This window comes from Gopherus flavomarginatus, chromosome 4 (genome assembly GCF_025201925.1).
Source record: "Gopherus flavomarginatus isolate rGopFla2 chromosome 4, rGopFla2.mat.asm, whole genome shotgun sequence".
Taxonomy (NCBI): Eukaryota; Metazoa; Chordata; order Testudines; family Testudinidae; genus Gopherus; species Gopherus flavomarginatus.
This window is the reverse complement of record NC_066620.1, coordinates 74,427,830-74,448,294: the sequence shown is the minus strand read 5'-3', so window position 1 is coordinate 74,448,294 and position 20,465 is coordinate 74,427,830. Positions and strand designations below refer to the sequence as shown.

Here is a 20,465-nt window from a genome sequence, read left to right as displayed (position 1 = left end):
TTCACGGCTCGAAGAGGTCATGAAGTCAAATACTATAGCTGGATGATTTTATGACCTCTAATAATGTCTGTAGCTATGCAAACTAAGATAATGATAAGGGCAAGCAAATCTTATACCTCAGGGCATTCACCTTCAGGACCAGGAAGGAATTGTTTCTGTCCTGATAGTAGCCCCAGTTGAAAGCCATTTCTGGCACCTTCTGAATTCTTTCCATGTATTTCTTGTGAAAACTGATGGTTGCTGCTGTCATAAAAAATAATTTAAAAACCCCAGCAGGACACTTTTTATTATTAACTTCAAAGTAAGACAGGTGTGCATCTATTATGACAGAGGTTAGTATTAGGAGAACCAGCCTGGTTAAATTTACCCACAGGTCGCTCCAAATTGATTACATAGCTTCTGCAGAACAGAGGTTTTTTTGTAGTAACTGCATGGTGACTCCACTGGAAATGAGACAATTACATGGCAACTCCCATTAGCCCTGATAACTATGAAATTAACTGTTGTTACAATATGTATTGGTGACCTGGAGGAAGGAATGTGCCCCACGGTAGTATTAAAAAAAGGGGATGGGAAAGGGAGCCAGTTAGCACAAAGCCAAAGGCCAATATAGTTCAGAATGACTGTTGCGTGATAGGATTGTGGTTATACAAATGGCTTATACTATACACTGTAAAATATGGCAATGAGGTTAAGACTAAAATAACATTAGGGCTATACTAGATCTTCACATTTTCATATTGTTTGGAACACCATTCAGGAAAGAGGTCTAATAATAATATTGTTACCCCTTTTGACCTGAGTGGTTAACCAGTATTCAGTGTCTTACAGGTTGTTTCATTTATGGGAAAAATTGATGATGGACTCAGGTATTTCTCTGATGCAATCCTGTTTATTTACAAAGAATAAATACAAAATCTTGTTTCTCTGAACAGAGTAGGAATCAAATAGGAGGCAGTTTCTTCGTTTATGGTTCCAACTCTCTTTCCAGCCAGCACTCTGTGCCCAAATGTTCCCCATCTTTGCATTCTCCTACGGCCATGTTACCAGTACTTCTCTTGCTGTCTGCTTCCGCCCACAGACACGCATACCTCCTCCAAACAATACTCAGCCTCCTGTGTTTGTATTCAGCCCCCAGCAAAACTCCTCTACCCACATAGCTCAGCAGCGGCACCTATTATTTTAGCTATCTTACTCCCAAAAGGGACTTAACTGCTTCTTACATTTATCCTTAATGAAGTGCACCAGCTTCAGTCAGGTTTCACCCAACTCTTGTCATAACAATATTATTATTAGTGTGTCCTATTAGTTAGGATTGAAATGCTAAAAGCTTTGGCACAGCATCTAGTAATCGGGTTGAAAAAGCAAACCAAATTATGGGTATTGCATACAAACACTGGGAGGAACTTGTCACTCGCATAAGTGAGTGCAATTTCAATTATATCAGTTGAGCTGTATCCACTTAGGTGGATGATGAATTTTGCTCACTAAATATAATTTACAGGAAGAAACTGGCTATTCTGTAGCTTTAGACTCTTGCTATAAAGGATCATATAGAAATACAGAGGGTACACAACAGGGGAAGCAGAAGGAAAGAAGGAGAGAAGTTGCTTAGTAATTCAGAAATCAAGGCTGCCCAGAGGATTCAAGGGACCTGTGGCAAAGCGAGGCAGCTGCGGCGCTTGTACTCAGCCGGCGGTGGTCTGAGTCTGCGGCGACGGGGGGCCCATCAGTCGTTCCGCGTCTTCGGCAGCACTGAAGGGCCCCCCACCGTCAAAATGCCGTCGAAGACCCAGACCGCTGCCAGGCCAGGGCTCATGGGGCATTTTGGCGGCGGTCCTCCCTTCAGTCACTCCATGTCTTCGGCAGCACTGAAGGGCCCCCTGCCGCTGAAATGCCGGGCGAAGACCCGGACCGCTGCCAGACCAGGGATTTTGGGGTCCCTGCAGGGCCCGGGTCCTGGGGCAAATTGCCCCACTTGCACTCCTCGCCCCTGGCGGCTCTATCAGAAATGATTATAAAATTAAGTCTTTCTTTGTTAGAAAGTGCACATAATGCTAAGGGGAATGTTGGAGAAAGGAATTGCTGCAGTGTTATTCCAGATAGACTCAAACACAAGAGAAAGGAGACATAAATTTAAGGACTGGAGAATAAGGACTCCATCCTGCACCTATGTGATACTTGCTGCCTGCAACTATCACTGAAGTGAATGGAAGTTAAGGGCACTCAGCACCTCTCAGGATTGGTTCCTGATGCCCTGATTTAGCACAACGCTGAAGTGTGTGCTTAACTGCCTTCCTGAAAAGAGATGCTTTCCTGGATCTGGGCATAAAAAGAATTTCCACAGAATATCTTCAGAATATTGCTGCCTCTTCGTAATACTAACGACTTGCTAAGAGAGAAAGTAGTATAAAGAGAATTAATAAGTGTAGAAGGCAAAGGTTAACTGTCAATTTTAAGTGCATGGTCATATATGAAAAAGATTGAGGAAAGCATTTAGAAATAAAATATGATGGTGCAAAAATGCAACCCCCCCCCCCAAAAAAAAAATCAGCCACAATGAGTTTCCCAGACTCTTATTTTCTATTTTTAAAAGTGCCACACTTCCATATCCTTTGGGCCAGATTGTGCCTGTTCCCTGTGTGGCTGAAAAAGTGTCTGTGGGTGGGGGAAAGTGTCACATGGGCACAATCACAGTTCCCCTCTGCATCAGCCTATGGAACGGATCAGATACATGGAGCAGAGCCTGCTGTTGCCCGTCTAGGCATGTAGGAACAGGTTAACTTCTTCTGCAGGCCTGGGAGAACAATTCTTCCTGGAACTCTACCTGGGATGGCTCAGTTCTTCATCACTTCTTACCTAGGCGTGGGTCTATCTAGGCATAATTGAGCCCTTTAGGAGCCATGTTCTGCTTGGCAAACTCATATAGTAGACCCACTGAAACCAGTGGGACTGTTTGCTTGAGTAAGATGAGCAGGATTTGAACCAATGAGTACAATTCTCAAAAAGACCGTAGTGATTTAGGAACCTGTCACATTTTCCAAAAGTGATACAGGCACCTAAGTCTCATAGAAAATCATTGGAAATTTACTCCTAAGCCAGTTAGCAGCCTTTGAAAATGTTATTCAACATTGCAAAATCAGACCAGTCAAATTAGCAGAGAGAACAGCCTCCCACTTTTGTGAAACAAAGTAAGTTATTCAAAAGCATGTGCCTTAGATGCAAGACCCATTTCTTGGCCTAGTCTTTTACTTTTATAAAGTACTATATTGATAACCATAGGAGGAATGATGATGTACAATATATTTGGGGAGAGAACAACTTGTGGCATCTGCCAGCACCACTATAGGTATACCTGTGGCAGTAATTTCAAAAATACTGTATACGTAAAAAAACTTGGAAAAACAATCTCAGCCTATTACTACTTTGTGGGGAAGGGGAAGCAGATGAAATGACATTACATTCTAAATGGGTTCAAGATATTTGCTGGATCCCTTGGAGATGGGAAATGCTAGTGGAGAACAATCTGACTACACTTGCAAAGAACAGCTGGATAAAAGTCAATGGTGAGGTATGTACTGATCAGAACCAAGAAGAGAAGTGAAGTCTTGAGATAATGATGGGCAGAATTTGCATATGTAATGTTCTTGTGCATTAAACATGACAAGAATCCAAGCTGGGGAAAACTGGTGACGTGCCTTCACTGTTCTTTAAAGTAATGCAGTCCAACAGAATGAAAAATTCTTCTCTGGTCTATCTGTTTAGCTGCAGTGTGTATCTGCTTCTATAGAATACTGAAAATGCAGAATAATAATTTTTTCTATCCTCCCCCTACCCCCTTTTTCATGGCAGAACTTGGCCATATTTCTTTGAAGTAAAGACTAATGATCCAGTTTAGATGTCTCAGTATGAAGAAGAACTTTATATTGCTTATTATAGATAGAAAGAGGTTGCTTTCTGGGTCAATAATGCCATTTAAGTTAAGCCCACATGCTGACACACTCTGGTAGCTTCAAGTGCTGTTCCTGTCAGAAGAGAAGTGAGAGGTCAATGGTTTACAAATAGGTGCTACCACATCACCAGCAGCAACAGTAAGATTTGAGCTTATAATGTCTTGACATGACTGGTAGGATAGTAACTGATCAGCAAAATGAAAGTTTGCTTAAGTTATAACAAATATTTTGTCCTAGTTCACCATTAACCTAAAAAATTGTGCTTCAGCTGCAGAACAGACCTGCCCCAACTTTCAGATTGCCCACATGTCCATGTAGACACACGAACACAGATGTACACATTCTTTCATTCTCATCCACACACCTTACGTTGCTACCACAGTTGTTAACTTAGTGCATTTAGCACTGCTACTCTGGCTGTAGCTGTTGAAGTCTGAAAAGTACCTGACGCAAGAAAAGGATTAAATGTAATCACTGAATCTGGAAGTGTGAAATACATGTTTAAACTGAACAACACAAAAGAATGTCCTGTTGCAAATCTGACAGGAAATAAAAGTTGGATTAAAAAAAAAACAATTTCCATCTGTACGATTTATGACGTAGCAGCAGGAAATACAGGTAATTAAGAGAAGTAACATCTTTCATAAATTAGTCATTTTAAAAGAGTAATTTTATGAAGGTTGGAGGCCAACTCCAGGGATGGGAAGCTGTTCTATTGCACCGCCATGTTGTTGGCAGATGTTGCTAGTATTAATATCCGTCCCCCTCCCCATGGAATAATTTGGAAGAAACTCCATGTAGGGAACCTCATGCACTTTCTCTCCCTCAAACCTTCTATAGTGGCATTTTATGAGGGAAGAGGCAATTGAGCCTAGGCTGTTTAAATGGGATAAGCTTACTTACAAATGTCCTGATCATGGCCCAGCTCTGGGGAGCCATACAGGGTGTAAGAGGGAGTAAGACCTCCCCACTGGCCCCTGTGCAGCCTTCTTGCAATTACTGCTGCAGGCATAAGGGTGAATTGAGGGGGCCGGGAATCCGCTAATTCTACCCCTCCTCCCACTCTGCACAAGAATTGTCAGTCTCAGGGCTGGTGCAAGGATATTTTGTGCCCTAGGCGAAACTTCCATCTTGCGCCCCCCCCCCCCCCAAATCACATACATTATACACAGTCACAGAGTAACATGTTATAATTTAGAATTTATGTTTCCACGCTTTGTTTACCAAATTTAGAAACAAGTTCTTCCAAGTCAATGCTGTGTTCTATTGACAAGATAGATAGCCCAACAAGTCTTTGTTGCAATATTGATGTTCGCATGTATGCTTTTATCAACTTGAGCTTCGAGAAGCTTCGCTCACCACTGGCCACAGAAACTGGGAGAGTCAAGAGGATGCGAAGAGCAATAACTGTGTTAGAGACACTGTCTGTCAGCTTATTTTCCCATATGAAGTTCAATACATCTTGTGATGATGAACTCCTTTGGACTCGTCTTGCAATAGCTTGCAATTCACTGCACAAGTCAAAAGCATCAATATCTTTGGATTCACCATGTTGCAAAGCTTTCTCCAGATTCAAGCAATGTTCCATAATTTGCTTTGGTGTTTTATTTTGCAAACTGCAAACATCATATATGAAGCCAAATACTGAACTAATTTGCTGCATCAGTGTGAATCTTTCTTCAACCGAATGTATTGCTGTGTCAATGACTGCAAAGTAAAAGTTCACTTTCAATTTTTCTTTCGGCTTATAAATAGGTTCATCATCTGCTTCATATGTGAACTGCTTCCTCTTCTTTCTAATACGGATTGGATCTGGTTCAAAAAGTACCGGTACATCCAACTCCTCCGCAAGTTCACCTACATCTACCAATGTTTTCTCAAAGGCTGCGTCACTTCTGTGGCCCACAAGAAACTTCTTGGTTTCTCCAAGTTGATTAATGGCATCACATATATCAAATTCTTTTGCCTGAAGTTGTTTGCTAGTTATGTTGATCTCAAACAATATGTCATACCACAAAATAAGAGAAACAAGAAACTTGAAACTAGGAATGGCTTTTGTAAGAGCCTTTGCATCAACTCATGATGTATTGCCAGATGATCCTGTCAGAGTAGTGTCTTCATAGATGTCTACCAGAGCATCATAGATGTCACCAAGCTGATAGCGAAGAGGTTTCAAGGCATCGATTCGACTTTCCCATCTTGTTTCACTCAATGGTTTAACTGTGAGATTAGATACCTGGTGTGTTAGAACTTCCCAGTGATGTGTAGAAGCTGAGAAATACACACACACACGTTGAACTAAATCAAAGAAGGCAATTGCCACCAAGCAACACTTTGCAGCATCATTAACAACCAAATTCAATGAACGTGCACTGCAAGGAACAAAAAAGACTTGTGGATTAATATCCAAAATTCTTCGCTGGACACCATTTTCTTTCCCTTTCATATTGCTCCCATTGTCGTAGCCTTGACCACGCAATTTTTCTGTAGGCAGTGACATCTCTTCTAACTGGTGAAGAATAGTTTCTGTCATACCAGCTCCAGTTGTCTCCGTAAGTGACACAAATCCCAAGAAGTGTTCCTTTATGCATACTGATTCAGTCTCGTTCTCAGTCTCTGAAGTAGGCCTATCCACAAACTGAATGATCATGGTCATTTGTTCAACGTGGCCTGCATCTGGTGTACAATCTAGAATGATTGAAAAGTATTTTGCAGCATGAGCAGATGCTTGGATTTTTTGTTTGATGGCATTGGATAGAAGCTGAATAAGCTCATTCTGTATCTTTCCCTAGGTAATGTACATCTCCTGGTCCTTAATCCCGCAAAGATGCTCACCCATAAGTGGGTCAAACAAAGATAGATATTCGACAAATTTGAGGAAATTCCCATTACCAGAAGTGAGCAGTTTTTCATGTGTTCCCCGAAAGGCCAGGTTTTGCACACCAAGAACTCTGACCAAAGCAGTCAGACGTTTTAGTATTTGCTGCCAATACTTTTCTTCTTGCTGAATCAAGAACAAATGTTCTTCATCAATTGTTCTCTTGTATTTCAATCACAGTTCAAGTTCCTTCCATGTCTGAACATTTGTCAAATGTTCACTGCTTTTCTCATGCCGTAAAAGAATAGCAGACATGTTTTTCCAATCCCTTGAGCCTTTTTCAGAAAGAGATGATATGCCAATAGTACTACTGCCAAACAACTTGCAGCAGAAGCAAAAGACAGAATCACTTGATGTGGAATACTGCAGCCATTGACGGTGCATTTCTTCTCCATTAACAAGTCTATGTTTGTAATGAATTGTCGAATTTTCTTTGCTTACTTTGCAATCTTTGGGAAAATTGAACTGCTGAACTTGTTCCAGCCCACGTTCCACCAGAATTTGTCGGACTTGATCATCACATTTGGCCCAAGTAGCAGGATCATTAAAGCTCAAATTCAAATGAGTGACATTTTCGCTTTCACAGTCTTCGAAGTTTTGATGCTCACGTGTCTCATTTGATTAGTCTTCAATATTCGGATTATGTTCTTCAAACTCTTTTTCAACTTGTGAAACTCCCACCTCCACCTCCATCTCTGCTTGATCCTTTGACATTGATCTACCTTCATCTCTGGCCAGTGGATGGAGATATTTCAGAAATGAACCTTCTTCCTTTCTTTCTGCTTTTTGCTTATCAGCCTTCTGCTTACGAAATTGTGCCCCAGACCTTTTTTTTTTTTTTTTTATATCTTCCATGAGGCTGCATCAACTGAAAACAGAAAAAAAAATGAAATTTTATTCCTATCAGTCCTTTTTCTTGTTCACTATTAAAAGTAAAGGATAGAGAATGCATGTCACTTACTATAATTAACTATTTGAATTTCATCAACTGTTTGATGTAAATATTGATTAAGAGATCAAGATGACTTTCCCTTAAAATTAAGCAATGTTGATTGTAATCAGAAATACACCTTTTTTAGTCACGTATACGTCCTTCCTTCATATCAAAATCTGACTGGGAGTGCTGCGGAACCCATTCTGTCTAACTAGCCATGCACCTCCAAATGATTAAAAACATCAAATGGTACAAACTAAATTTGAATGAAAAATTCCATTTTCTAACTAAATAGGTCACACGCTCAAATGATTGCCAAGTGCTCTTTGTGGTGGTATGCTCATCTGCTCTAAATGCCTGCTAACTTCCCTGTGAAAATAATCTTTGACTTTGATCCAATGAAAGCAGGATGGAAAAGCTGCCCCTCCCCCCCCGAAGACCTAAGACATGATGGCTGGATGACATAAACAGACACCTGTCCCTCACAGGCACTACCTCATAACATGCCAATTTTGCTCAGGACAGAACATCGTAGAGGAATATTATGCATTCAGTGGTCTCTACACTGGCCAAGCAACAGCATGACAACTAACCTAACCAGTCCATCCAACTTTTTTGACTGCTGCTTGGGCACTGGTGAGGGGTAGCGGTGCCAGACGACGGGTGCACTACAAGTTTACAAACTGAGGCAAGGTGCTGGGCCTAGAGTCCTGCTGAGACTGCTGTCCTGCACCAGGTGGAGCACAGCCTCCATGAGGAGAGAACTCAAACAAATGTCACGCTCCTTCTGCATGATTCCCCCAAGCACTTCTTCGGGCAGCTGCTATGGGGGTCACTCACAGGCTTAGGCCTGCCTGTTGCAGGCATAACACAGCAGCAGGGCTTAAAACCCAGACAGGGCCACCCAGAGGATTCAGGGGGCCTGGGGCAAAGCAAATTCATTTGCAATACTATAGTAACATGTATTAGGAAATGTAAAAAATAACTAATGAAATACATTCAAAAATTAATTTGTAATAATTTGAAAATACACTAAATACATTATTTAAAAACATTAAAAGCTGTAATGGTATGTATACATTTGCAATTACATAATGGGCAGTTGCTGGGATTATGATGGTTGGTACCAATGGGCTGTCGCTGCCTGGGGGTGGTGCTGCTGTTGCCCAGGGCTGGGTGGGGAGCTGGGCTCTGGGTTCAGGGGTGCCCAGCTCACAGGGGCTGGGCTCGGGGATGTGGGGAGATAGAGTTAGGGGGGTGTCCAGCTCAGAGGGGCTGGGCTCGGGGCTGGGCTCAGAGCTGGGGGTCAGGGCTGTGGGGGGGATGGGGTTGGGGTGGTGCCTGGCCCCGGCCCCTTATCATGCCATTTACTCCCTCTCCTAGGAGCCTCCGACAGACTCGTGGGGCAGGCGGAGCCTCTGACATACTCGTGGGGGCCCCTGCAGGGCCCGGGGCCTGGGGCAAATTGCTCCACTTGCCTGCCCCCGGGTAGCCCTGAACTCGGATATCAGGCATGACAGAGGCTGGAGGAGGGAGAAGGGGCCACTGGGACAGCTCAGCTCTGCAGGCTGCTGTTCTCTCCAGCTGCCCGCGCACAAGGGGAGCAGGAGCAGGGACAGGGACGACCCAAGGACCAAGGGGGCAGGAGCACAGGCACCTGAGGCCGAGCTGTGGGGAAGCACTTGCCTACCTTGCCCAGCACATGAGCATTGGGGTCCTCTTTCTTCCTCCACTCCACCAGACCACCTCTGAGGCTCTTTTCTTCTCCGTGCCCCTCGCTGGGGCACATGGAGGCTGAGCCAGGAGGCAGCCTCCCCTTTCCTCCAGAAGCCCTTGTGTCGCGCTGTCGCAGGGCTCCTGCCACGTGCCTTAAGCAGAGCTGTGCAGCTCTGCCCAGCCGCCGGCGCCCCTGCCGGCAATGAGAAAAATTGCACAGGCTGGAGCCCCTGCCCTGGGAGGGAGAGGGATTCTAAGCCTCTGCCGGCAGCCCAGGGATTCCCCTGGGTCAGTGCGCCGCCGGCAGCCTGAACCTCCAGGCTGCCGCCGCGGCGCACTGACCCAGGGGACGCCCTGGGCTGCCGGCTGCTGCTGCTGCCGGCAGCTCAGACTCCCTCTCCATCCCAGCAGCAGCAGTCGCTCAACCACTTAAAAAAAAATTGGGGATGCTGCTTTTTGGTTCCCCCAAATCTTGGCGCCCTAGGCAACCGCCTAGTCTGCCTAAATGGTTGCACCGGCCCTAGTCAGTCTTAACTCCACCCCATAATGTTTCAGCCAGTATGGTATCAGATTATTATCTCCAGGGAGGGAGTCTATGGGGAATAGTGAAAGAATTGTGATTCACAGAAGACCGATTCCTTCTTCGAGTTACCCCTCTGGTGGCACAGCTATGCATCTCCCCTCATACTGGACTAACAGCAAATGCTTAGTCTAACCCTAAATTTTGTTTTTCTTGACTTTCTGTATCCTGCCAAACAGCTTGCACATCTTAGTTATGAGGCTTTCAGGGTTCAATCTGACCCCAGGGGAATTTGCCTGTCAGAAGAGCCCCCTGGCATTCAAAAAGGTTTAGCTTATCTACACAGCGATATGTTATCCTGTGACTTGCTTTCTCTGGTTGAAATGGGAGAATTCCTCATGATCGCTGATGGACAGTAGGAGGAATGCAAGAGCGCTAAGAGAGGTTAAATGCCGAGTCCTTGAATGTTTCTTGTAACACTATATAATACCCACTTTTATGAAAAGTGGGTCAGTAATAAAATGAGGGCAGCCATGCTTTAAGGATATAGCAGCAGTTCTAGTAGAAACCACATTTTACCTGGCCACTTCTATTTAAAATGGATCGTTGCATACTTCGACCTGCAGCTTCCACATGAGTGCAGGTGCAGCCCCCGAGGGGGGACACATTTCCTCTCCCTGAATGTTTGACTATCCTGTGAATGTTCCCCTTAGAAATGCTGCAGGGCTTGTGGTTTCTCCATATCTTTTACCTTTTTAAATGTAATTGCTCCTCTGCTCAAGAGGCACCTTTATAGGAAACAGGACTCAGCTATAGACCATGTAATAGGACTTGTGAGGCAGATTTGATCTGTACTTTGTCTGCCTTGGTATACTGCTTCTCTGTATACTTAGAGTTCTGTTTCCTCAGTGGACTACATAGTTCAGGGGGGCACTGGCAAATGAAAGAACAGAAAGCATAACAAGGCCAGATCAAAACATGTATCTCACAAAAGTCTAAGTGGTTGAAGAAGCTTAGGGACACGCTCGCCTATGTTTATTAAATTGTTTTCTGTGGGGATTTTACTGCTCAAGTGAAGGAGCCATTGCCAGAGGCTTGATAGGGCAGATTTCCTGTTTATAATAAAGCTTTGATTGTTGCCAGAAAAAAAACCCCACAATTCTTATTGAATATTTCTTTTGAAGAGAGGAAGGTTAAAATGTAGACTACAAATGTTCAGGTCCAGGCACTGCCATTGCCCTGCAAATGAAGTTCAAAAGGTAGGGAAAGAATGAGCACTATTGAGTGAATGGCTGAAAGGAGGAGGGAGGGAGGCCTATTGGCTGAGTAAGTGGTGCAGTTGTTTGCCTTTCATAAGGAAACCATGGAAAGATTAAAAATCCCTTCAAACATACTGCACCCTAATTCAGGAGATACCATTCTTAGGAGCCAGGAATCAGAGGAAAATGGCTTGGAGTTGAGGTGAATTCAGGGTTACTGGGATGTAAAGCTAGGTGGTAGTGTGCGCTTCCCTGCTGCTGTCAAGTATGCTACTTGTACCTCCCAGCACTCCAGGAGGATTCACCCTCATCGGAGAGATGCTTACATTGGCTGAAGGTGGCTTTAATTTGCAATTGTGCTTCCACAGAGGCTGAGGGGTGCACTCAATCTGTAGCTGCTGCTGCTGTTTAAGGATGTAGGGTGTGACTGCAGAGACCACAGGCTATTCTCCATTTAGGAAGGTGGGGTTCTGGACTGCACGAAGGATTTTCCACTCCCCTGGACCCAGTGTTCTGCATGATGCTGGAGTAAACCAGGGATAAATCTAACTCAGTGACCATCTCCAGAGTGTCTGTTTATTTCCTTAGGGTGTAATAAGGAAGCCAATGAATCTCTGTTTTCTTCACCAGGCAGTACGTAGTATGTCTGCCTGAAACATACCACACAAGGAGCAGAATCCAGCAGATAGTGTGTAATGTGAGTTTTCAGTCCAGGAGCACATGGCCCCTACCTAGCAAAGGAATGTATTCTGAGGGGAACTCTTGTCTAGCGGCTACTCACTTTACACTTGGCTTCTGCATCAATAGTGGATTGTCTTAGCCAAGGACCTCAAGCTGTCATTGTTTAATACGCCATTGCAGAAGCAAAAAAAATCTAGCCTAGTGACCCTGGGTAAAGCCGTGGTACTGTAGGCTACGACAATCCCTTCAGTTGCCGCTGCTTATTATTTATTCCCTAAATTCTTTCCCCTGTGAGTTATTATTGCCTAAGTCCAAATAAAAGCCTGGCTGCCATCTGGCTGTGTTAAGTGGCTTGAAACAGATACATGATGCAGTGTGAGTTCTTGGTGCTCTGCAGTATGTGTAGGGGTTTGAAAAGTCACTTCTCCTCCAATGGCCTCAAATTACAGCCCCCATTTTACTTTGATAAATGATAGTCTTTCTGAGAAAAGGGGTTGCTCCTCCATTTCACCCTGTACCTTGAAGTACCAACTTTATTATGATAGTTAGGTGAATAGCAGAGTATGGCCCTGTCCTAGGCTCTCCTGAACCAATGACTCATGAAGAAAGCTCATCTGATTTTTACCACATTAAATGAATATTCAGATCAAAAGGGCCACGTTGGCTTTAAAATCACCTGGCTCAACAACAGGTACTGTCAGAGTTAGGAACATGGCCAGGCTTCCTGCGTTACAGCAAGGGACATCCTTCCTCCCTGTCCCAATTTCACCCACAGTGGTCACTGGAAGAAACCGGTTCTTTTTATCGTGCCTGCTAGGTTCTGATTGGCTTCTGTCTGTTCCCAGTCCTTCTAGCTGCTGGAGGACCAGTCCTTGATTCTGCTTGCTTCTGATCCTGAGTGGCCTTTTTAGCAATTCTTGGAGGACTGAACGTGGTGCTTTTCTTCCCAAAATGACACCACCTTTGGGCAGGATGTGCGAAGTTAGCAGCAGGGCCGGCGCTTCCATTTAGGCGACCTAGGCGGTCGCCTAGGGCACCAGGATTTGGGAGAGTGGCAGACTGCTCCGGTGGAGCATCTGCAGGCACACCTGCGGCAGGTGCACCAGAGCCGCGGGACCAGCGGACCGTCCGCAGGAACTTCTGCGGAAGGTCCACTGGAGCCACAGGACCAGCGAGCCGGCCCTGCGCCTAGGGCACCAAAAACCCTGGTGCTGCTCCTGGTTAGCAGGGCTTTTGCCTTCAATCTCAGGAGTCTCAGCAAGGGGCTAGCACCTGGGGGAAATTGCTTAGATCAAGTCTGAGAGGAGGTCCAATAGTTTGTATACCCCTGAGAAGGGCAATTTTCCCCCTTCTCTCTTTATTTTGCTTCTCCCTTCAAAGCAGAGTATCAGTATTTCCTGCATAGAGCTGAAAAGCAGACATTCTGTTACCTAGGAAGTGAGTAATTGAGGTGTAATTAAGTATATTATAAGCCCTGGTCCTGCCATGGTAGAAGTGAGTTGCTTTACATATCTTGCTAGGCTTGATTTGTCCAAGGCTGCTGTTACATTACTGTTATGCTAAATCATTAAAGCTTAAAAAAATACCAATTATTATTTTTAAGCACTTGAAAAAAATCAAATAAGGCAAGTTCTTTAAATGAAAACTAAAATGTGGCAGGTTGAATCAGTGATGAAAGATTGGAATTTATTTTAGCAATTAGATTTATTGCATCATGAGTTGTATCTTCACTGACTTCTATTATGTTGCTTCATTCATGGGTCTGGGCAGGATGGAGACAGGAGAAGAACAAATATTCCACATTTATCCTGCTTTTTGGAACAGCTAAAAAGGGGAAATGGCTTCATATTTGAAGGGTTGAGGTTCAGCTTAGAAGTGTCAATCAAGATGTGTTCGTAAACCAAGTTTCACCCCCAAAAGATTTGAGGGAAACCAAAAGTCTGATTTTTATTGTGTTTCACCTAAAAATACTGCATTGGGCTTTTATGGTAGGTAATACATGGTGTGATTGCTTCTCATTAGTTTTATGAAACATGATGGAGATGATAAAACAAAAGTAAGGCTACTAAACTTGCTTCCAAAATATTTATGATGCTCGTGGTATATAGGGAGTTTGGGTAAGGTATCTTTTAAATATAACCTTGTTATCTAGTTATCTTTTAGAGTGATCTCTTTTAGAAGAAGAATTCCTTTCTTTCTGAAATGCTAAGCCAGACAGGCATTTCCTTAAGGTTTAATATTGGTTGGAAACCTCTATGCTGTTTTGAAAGAAAGAATAGATTGCCCGGGAAAAGAGTATGTGTGAGAGAGAGAGAGAGAGATTTCTATTGTCATCTTTCTGTGGCTAGCAACCTTGTCTCTTCCATGATTAGAAGGATCTAGCACTGAATACTGCAGATTGTGTCGAATAGCCTTCAGTAACAGGTTTTTAGCTTAAAATTCAGTATCTCAGACACTGATAGTCTGTGCATCTAATTTGTTAAGTAGTTGCTGAATTTAACTAGATTTAATAGTGGCCCCCAAATGTTCTGCTTCCCTCCAAAGCAAGGCAGACTTCAGCCATGACATAAGTAATAATATTTTGCTTTTCTGCAGCAGCTTCCAGTTGAAGATCTCAACTGAATGCTTTACAAACATTAATGAATTGCATCCTACTTTGTAAATACTATTAACCCCATTCTACGCATGGAGAAACTTAGGTGCCCTGAGGTTTAGTTAATGGGGGGAGGGGGATAGAACCCTGGCTGGCTAACATCAAGGTCTGTGGTTAAACAACAAAACAATGGGTTTTTTTCTCCTAAAATAGAGAATTTAAATCATGATCTATCACCAGCCATTGCTCTACACTCTGAGGATGTGGCAAAAAAGAAGATGGAGGGAGATGTCTCATTTTTATAACAGAACAACAAATGGGGCCTGAGAAGTGACACATGTTTTGTCCCACATACACTCAGAAGCTTTTGTTGTAGCATGAAAGCCTGCATTGTTCCATGCTTTGTCTTTTGCTGCTGATCGAGGCAATGATGTGCTGCCAATATTTTAACAAAAGACTTTCTCAAAATGTGTCCTATTGACTTGTGTTAACCCATGGATACAAGGAATACATGTATTCACAGAGGAGAGAGGTGAGAGAATAGGAAAATATATTCAGGTCTTTTAATACATAATGCACTCTCATTACTAGTCTATAGTTGGGGGTCGGACGGCAACATCACTGAACAGCCTAATGTATATTAGGTGCACTTGCTGGGCATACTTCAATACTTTGTTTCTGAAAAACAGACTGATTGTGTTGATGCTAGATCAGAGGATGTGACTTAGGGTGGCAGGGAAAGGAAATGCTGGAAGTATTACTGCAGGTGTCTGCCCTGTGAATTTTTGTTTTTTAAATATGACACCTCATGTTCTAAAGGCAAACTATTTTCTTCTCAAATATATATATATTTTAAGTCCCATATATGAATGTCAGACTTGGCAGGGATAAAATAGCACCATTTTAAGAAGAGAATGAAGTGCATCAGCGGGCAGGAAATCTGCAACTCGCTCTGTTTGATACAATAATTTTGATGAGAGTCATGTGGGATTCCTTCCACTTACCACTGTAGCCAGGTCCAGTAAAGAGGAAAATGCAATAACGTTAGCTTTGAATCAGTTGTTCATAGATTCCCAGCTCTGAATTATCTTGCCCTTACTCTCATGAATAGTCACCTTGACATCAGTGTGAATGATTGAGGGTTGTCAAGATTGGTCTCCTAGTGCAGACACAGCAGCCCGGATTCTCCGCTGTACTCTAGCCCCTTTTTCACAGCTCCTGTGGTATAAAGGGGCCAGAAAGCCCAATTCCCCCAGCTAGCAGCTTCCTGGGTACAGAGTGATCCTGTGGTGGCATATAGGCAGCCATACTCCTGAGTGTCGGGGGGGGGGGGTGCTCACTATGGAATGGCATGTAGGCAGCTGTGGGGTGGCACCATACAGTCAAGCCTCTCAAGAAGTGCTTGGACTTACACTGGGGGACCATGTACATCCCCAGCAAGGTCCAAAATTTGGGGGGTTCAAAAATGGCATGAAACCACGTTGGCCCTTCACCACCCTTGTGCTGTATATTCTGAGATGCACAACTCAGAATCTAGCCTGGTGTTCTAGAGTTTGCTCTCCAGTTTCTGGTGGGTAGGTGGGTGGAGCTGGGATTAGCAAACTTCTGCACTAGGAATAGAATGCCTGCTCTTGACAGATGTATTAATATCACCAGCCATTTATTGGCTTGTGCAACAACTGATGAGAGGGGTGTGTGTGGATAAAGGAAGGAGATCTGTTGACCACTGCCTGTCCTGCAGAATATGGTGGTAATCATTACACAGATGTTTCACATATGCAGATTTGAATAGCAGTACCAATCTTTTAGCATGGGTAAAGCACTGGACTGGGACTCAGGGGATGTGTTTTGTTCCTGCCTCTGCAAATGGCAACCTGGGTGAATTTTAGCAAATCAGTTCCCTTCCTGTACCTCAGTTTCCCCCATCTGTAAACTTGGTATAATGATACTCCCTTTGTGTAGTCCTTTGAGATATACTGATGAAAAATGCTACATAAGAACAGTGGTGGTAGAAGCAGTAGTAGTGGTAGTAGTATACTGGTGCAGTGTTACAAAAAGCTTTACTGAAAATCCTGAAAAATGGTATTAGTGTACACTTATGCATAAACAAAGCACCTTTGTACTTCACAAAAGGATATTCATCTCCTCAACTCAACTCTATTTGTCTTCTGTATCCATTCCCTACATATTATGGTATCCCAGAAACACAGATTTAATATATTTGTTATTTCCAGCTTCTTGTTGGATCCCTTTGATCAATATTTCAGTGTAAGAAAAAGTGACTTGATAAGCAGTGACTGTTTAAGACCTTTGTTTTCATGTATTAAAAGGCACAAACGTGCTACTTCCTGATTCAGTTTGTGTGTGGGTGGGGGGACATTCTCCTTTTATGTCTTTTCAAAGTCACCCCATGTCTACCCACTGAGTATTTGAGCATTTTTTAGTCCTGGTCCGAGGAACATGGGCTCACTTCCCTATTTTTAAAAATGGATTGAAGCCAGTATACAAAATGTCCAATCAGATTTTAAAGAGGCATGAGGTCATACCCTCCAGAAAGCATCCAGAATCGGTTTGATACTTCTGTTTCTAACATTTTTTGTTGTGCTGTTAATGCTCACAGCTCTGCATTCATGTACATCCGTGACCTTCCTACTCTTAGTGTCTCCACAAGTGTGGAGACTGTTTAGCTGCAGTTTATCTACAGATGAGGTGAAGGATATTTTCTGGCTGTCACAATTTTTGAGACAGTAGAATCAATATTTGTGTCACAGATGGCTACAAGTGCATCTTGTCAGCCACACCGTCCTGTTCTTTTAGAGATCTGTTGCGGCTGAAACATTACAAATATGTTGCAAAAGCTGTGGAAATCCTTATCTGGTTCATGGAAGTGTGCGGAGAAACTACAATTTCAAATTGCAACTGAGATACGTCAACTCATCCACTTCTTATCTTTCAACTCCATGGTTCCTATGGGAGGCTATGCCAGCCCCATATTTCTTGTTGGCCTTGACTATTGATTAATGGCAATCTCCCTGAGTTTAGGTATGTGGGGTGGAGGATGCAAGAGAAGGTTAGGCTTAAATGTGTACTCACATCCTCCGTTGATGGCCACTCCAGCAGCTGACAGCTTAGTTCTGTTGAATAATTGGGCGAGACAAGGCACAATTGTGAGGAACTCACTCATTGCCTAGTTGGGTTTGTGAGGGTTGGGAGAAGCATGGGCTGACTGACTATTGTGTGGAACAGTTTTAGATGTCACAAGGGAGGCAGACACTTTATTGGTTTGTAGCACGCTGGAAAGTCCTGTTTGGTTATAGTGCATGGTAGAAATGCAGGAGACATCCTGGAAGCCAAATTAAAACTATGACGTATTAGTAATAGTAGTATAAAAATTTAAATCTAAGGCTCCAGCAATAGCTTCTGAGAGTGCTATTCATTCCATGCACTAGATCAGCAAGACGGAGTGGGGATGAGGGGGTCCAATATGTGGATGAGAAGATGTTGCAGTGCAACCTCTACTGCCTACACTGGCTTCCCTTGGAATATAAAGTCAAACTCAAGATCCTTATCTTCAAGGCGTACAATTGGCTGGGCCAAGGATGTCTAAAAAGAAGGCCTAAAGTTGAGGGATGAGGTCTGTCTCCTCGGGCACAATGGAATCATCCACCCTAAGGATAAAGCTTGTTTTATAAGGGGTCAGTCCAAGACATTAGAATGAGCTTTTGCAGGAACTAAGAATTACTGCAAACCTCAGATTTTCCTTTTCAAGTGCAAAGCATACGTCAGCTTCACCTTCAGTAATTAAAATACATAGCACCACAAACATTAAATACATATTTAAAAATCCCTCACGTAATTCCTCCCCCATCTCCTCTCTACCCAGGGACAAAGATAAGACTGTACTGGATAGTTTCTAGTCACATTGCTTAATGCACTTGTAGAAGACACTAAGATACTATGGCGATGAGGGTGGCATAAGAACCAGAGCAGAATAGAATAGATGGACATAGGACACTAGAAAACCTTTTGTGAAAGGAAGAAGCTCTACCATAGAGGAAACCAGTTGCTAGCAGTAGTTTGTGAGGACTGTTTAAACTATGATTTGGGAGGGATCCAGCAGTGCAGAGATGCACTCAGATAGGTATGCAAAAACTGTGCCACAAGGGAAGAAGAGAAGGGCATTTGTTAAGGACTAGGAGTGTATGAGGTACAATAGAGGATTATGAAGTATTGACATAGGTCAAAGCAAAAGCAGAATTTCCGGCTAAAAACTTAAAATGAAAAATAATCACACTTGTGCTGGGCTGCTATGCAAGGGCCTGACTCAGCTTCCATTGAAGTCCAAGGGAGTCTTTCAATGGATTTTAGTGGGAGCTGGATCAGGTCCTAGTCAAATAGCATCTGTTCTTCCTGGCACCTGGAAAAAATTTGCTTTTTGTCCTCTACATGGTTGTAGGCATCAACCGTCAACCCAGAGAGGCTTGAATGGGATGGAGATTTTACTGGACAAAATTTCCTCATTTGCCTTGATAGACTTTCCATTTATATGGTACAGGACATAATGCTAACAGGAGAAAACGATTACTATAGCGGGGCATCAGGAGAGAGAAATCCAATGGTATTGAAAACCCTCTAGGAAAACCAATGAGAATTAGACTGCGTGGCTATAACATTGGGTTCCAAGAGAACTAATAAATAGTCCACTTGGACCCTGAATGACACTTTATTTCACTTCTCAGATTGTTTGGGCTGCTGTAAAAAGAAATGTCACCAGAAATACTTGATACACTAGTGCTGGTTTCTTTAACAAACGCAGATGTATGTTTTTATTTAATACTAAATATCTTGTTACATTTCTAATATTAGCCCATCATCCAGTTCACATTTGCCCTAAATAAAATGTAGGTTCTCAGTACCAGTAGGGTACTCGCTGATCTTTGTGGTTGTTTTCACTAATAAATAAGCATTGGCTAATGTCGTTGTGTCCTGCTGTGCTGAAACTGAGCAAGGATAATGGTTTACACTTTCCCCTACAAGTGGAAGGAAGACCACAGACATAATTGCAACGTACAGTGTCAGGGGGTAATCTTTTATCACATTACTTTTAATGAAAATGAGGTAAGGACTGGGACAGAATGCTGCTAAATAGCACCATGGAAGCAATAAGCTCATTCACTGAGCCGCAAAAATGTGACACATGTACCACTCCTCTTCCATTCTCCTCCTCCCGCCCAAAAAAAAGTTAGATCACATTGCAGAGGAGTGAGGCAGTAGGCTACGTCTAATGAGCCTTCTCTGTCTTTCTGTCCTCAGATCTCCCAGCTGATGACAGAGACTAGCCGAGAGGGGCTGACTGAAGCAGTGCTGAACCGCTACAATGCAGATAAGCCCTCCTTGTACAGCTTCCCTGCTTCTCAGAGCACTTATGTCGCCAGTGAAACGTCAACGGGCACCTCAGTGGCGGCCTCTTTTTTTGCCAGGTAAGAGACTTTTCACCTGTTCTGTTCCACAGCAATTTGAAATTCCTTGATCCAATTTAGGTATGTTGAAAGGGCTGGTGTAAATGCAACAGAAAAGGGATGATTTGGGTAACCTTCTGCACTGGAGTTCTGAGCTGTATAATTGGGATTCAGGCTGTACAGTAGGTTTTTGTATGTGCCTCACATACTATTGCTGTATGAACATTTATTTGTTAAAAGATGAAATAGGATTACTGCGTTCCTCCCTGTTTGTATTGGACCATAGAATCTGAGTGTCCAAAATGGCCTGTGTGAACGTGGGTGGCCTGATGGAATAGAAGGCTCTCAGTGGCGTACCATAGGATGGTTAGGAATAGCAAATATTGATGTATGTTGCCAATGTGATCTATACATATAGTTATTTCCACATTTTGCCAAAGGAAATGGATGCTGGATTAAACATTTAAAAAAC

The 20,465-nt window shown here is 43.2% G+C and overlaps 1 protein-coding gene across 2 annotated transcripts in view; it reads left to right on the top strand.

Annotated features, from left to right (window-relative positions):
- KIF26B (kinesin family member 26B) overlaps positions 1-20,465 on the top strand; it is a 462,886-nt gene that overhangs the window by 179,498 nt on the left and 262,923 nt on the right. For both annotated transcript variants that reach the window (XM_050950367.1, XM_050950368.1), the window contains one exon: positions 19,848-20,014. In XM_050950367.1, coding sequence (XP_050806324.1) covers positions 19,848-20,014 — 167 coding nt within the window. The remainder of the gene's footprint in view (positions 1-19,847; positions 20,015-20,465) is intronic.